The 2,748-nt window shown below is 38.7% G+C and overlaps 1 protein-coding gene across 1 annotated transcript in view; it reads left to right on the top strand.

Annotated features, from left to right (window-relative positions):
• Positions 1-1,098: 1,098 nt before the first annotated feature.
• Positions 1,099-2,748, top strand: part of LOC128649463 (transcription factor JunD) — an 18,034-nt gene continuing 16,384 nt past the window's right edge. The window contains exons 1-2 of the mRNA XM_053702744.1: positions 1,099-1,573; positions 2,004-2,748. The exon at positions 2,004-2,748 is cut by the window's right edge and continues 16,384 nt beyond it. Of these exons, the coding sequence (XP_053558719.1) occupies positions 2,242-2,748 (507 nt within the window). The 5' untranslated portion in view covers positions 1,099-1,573; positions 2,004-2,241. The remainder of the gene's footprint in view (positions 1,574-2,003) is intronic.

The following is a 2,748-nucleotide window of genomic DNA, read 5'->3' as shown; positions in this document are numbered from 1 at the left end:
AACATATCAGTGGCAATAAAAGAGGGTTGTTTATTCAATATGAGCTGCACTTCATTTTAAAAATGATAGCGCACTGGCATAAATAAATAGCTGATTATACTTTGATTTGAAGAGAAAAATTCCAGGGGGGGGGGGGGCATTTGTGTCCTTTTGTCACCCATTCCGAACACCTTTAGTGGTGGACAGACTTACGTCCTGCACTATTTCTGTGTTTGCAATATTGTCTTAACTACACTTTTTTTTCAGTGCCAGCTGCCACCATGTTAATCTCACAGTAAATATACCAGGATGCCTTTGATACAACCCTATTTCTTCCTATATGAAGCAAGTCACAGGGTACCCAGATTCAGACTTTTTTGTTCTGCATTCCTTGACAACTGCCCTGTGATATCTAACTGTAAGCAGTGAATGTAGGTCAGTGTCATTTACATGATATAGAATGTTATCCTACAGTAGTAAATAACAAGGCCACTGTGAATGTTAAATTATATTCATATGTGCATGTGTTCAAGGTTATTAATTTTCAAAAAGCAAGTAAAAACACAAAAGGATTGTTATATTTTTCACATTCAGTGCTTGATGGACAGGCTATTGTAAATCATAAGTAATCATTTATTTTAATATTGCTTCTCTTCTACTACTGTTTTAATTGAAAATTGGTAGTGTAAACTATTGACACAGAAATATTTGGAAATGCATATTTAAATAGTAGCAACAAAAAAACAACTGTTTAAGGCAGCAACAAAAAAAATAGCAATTCACAGGTATGGTTATACATCAATGAACTAAAATACTGGTTAAATCAAATAAAATGCTGGCTAACATAATTAACCTTTTACTGAAAGCATAATAAAATATGTTCTTTGATTAAATACGGGTTCCAGTTAATTTGATGTTGCAGAAATAATAGTGATACCAAAACAGTAATTATGTCATGTGATCTATCTGGTGAGCAAATAAAAAAAAATATATAACGAATTTTCACCATAGACGATGCAGTCGTTGCTCTCAGGAAGGGAGGAGCTTGGCTATGTTTGACATCAGCTCCTTTTGGAGGAGTTTCAGGAAATGCAACAAGCCAGAGAAGAGAGACAGATACTTAACATACCGTAGCAAATGGAAGAGGGTATTCAGACAGTGATTAGCTGTATTTGCAAAGTGTGAGGATGAAAATTCCGATTACATTTTTTTTCTGAGACAAATAAAAATACACCTAAAAGCCGCAACTTCTTTCAAAGATCAAGAGCGGGAAGAAAAAGAAGACAGCAAATTCCCTAATTAACATTTGCATGCTGCTATTGCACTTGAGACAGATGCACTTTAAAGTGAAGTGATATCGTTCTTCATTTATTTACCTCACTGCCTTGCGACCTTCCTAGGGGGATTTGTGACCAGATCATTAACTTGATCGTTCTTTGAAATTAGCTTCCAAACTCCTCGGTTACCTCCCCAAGAAATCAGAGAAATAAAATATTTGATCTTGTTTATGGTTCCTTCTGTACTGGGAGCGCAGTGACAACAATAACATCTTCCTCTGGAGATACCGATTATATTCTTCCTGCTACAGTGCGGGGTAAGGTGCATCGCCTTGCGTGGGTTAAATAATTGCATTACTACGTGGTGCGCTTTTTAGATAATGCTAGAGATACATTTGAAAAGATGTTGATAGAGATAAGGGAATTATTATGCTTGAGCGATTATAATGTTAATCTCATAATCTTGTAATAATCTGGTGCATTAATCTATTATCGTTCCACATATATATTTATATGCATGTTGTATTGCTGAAACGAGTGTTACATATATACATGTGGATAGTTTTAGAGCACTCTATTTTTATAAGAAAATATGTAGATAAATAAAAAGATAGATGCTAGATTAGAATGATAGATAAATATAGATAAATTGCTATTTATAGATAACATTTTATTACAGATGCAGCTATTGAACAAATATTATGCGTGTGCTCAATGCGGATGTTTTTTTCTGTTTCTCTTTCGTAGGTCAACCAAGACAATCAGTGGTCTTTTGATTCATTGACCCCCTGTTACATTTTGCATCACATATTTATTCTATTGATTATTGGACGTAACCTGCATTGATGTTACATCCCGCGTTTTAATACTCAGTAGATATTTGAAAAATATAAGAAGATTGGAAATAAATCTAAACAAAAGAAAAGGTGAAATTCCACAATCAAATACATCTGCTGGTGATATTTACAAGGGGATAATAAAAAGTATGATGATGACCAGCACCACCGCTGACCATGTGAAAATGGAGCCCCCGTTTTATCATGAAGAGCTGAACCTGCAGGAATTTGCGCACATCGCGGGGTACAGTTCAGCGGGGAGTAGCCTGGCTGTAACCCAGCGCACCGGGGGAGGAGGACAGGAGCCCGGGGTGAGGTACCCGGAGCACAAACTTATTGGGGCCAACATCATCATTCAAGGGAGCAGCATGAAAAAGAAAAACATGGCTGCATCTGGTGCAGCGGCGGCTATCGTAGCCTCAGTGCCTCCTGTCCCAGTGATCCAGGCGGGATATTCCGAGGTGATTACCCGGGGAAGCGATGCCCTCAAGCTCATACAAGCGAGCGGAAACACCGCAGGAGGAGGGGGTTTGAACGACCCCACTGGGGGCAGCCGAGAAGCAGCAGTGGGGAATAACCACAGCCCTGTGTCAACTGCCGGAGAAGGAGGAGCCGCGGTGGTGGCCGGGGTTGTCCCTGGTGTAGTTGGGGGGAGT

Source organism: Bombina bombina, chromosome 2, assembly GCF_027579735.1.
Source record: "Bombina bombina isolate aBomBom1 chromosome 2, aBomBom1.pri, whole genome shotgun sequence".
In the NCBI taxonomy this organism is placed as follows: domain Eukaryota; kingdom Metazoa; phylum Chordata; class Amphibia; order Anura; family Bombinatoridae; genus Bombina; species Bombina bombina.
The sequence above is the reverse complement of the archived record's forward strand: the minus strand, read 5'-3'. Positions and strand labels throughout refer to the sequence as shown.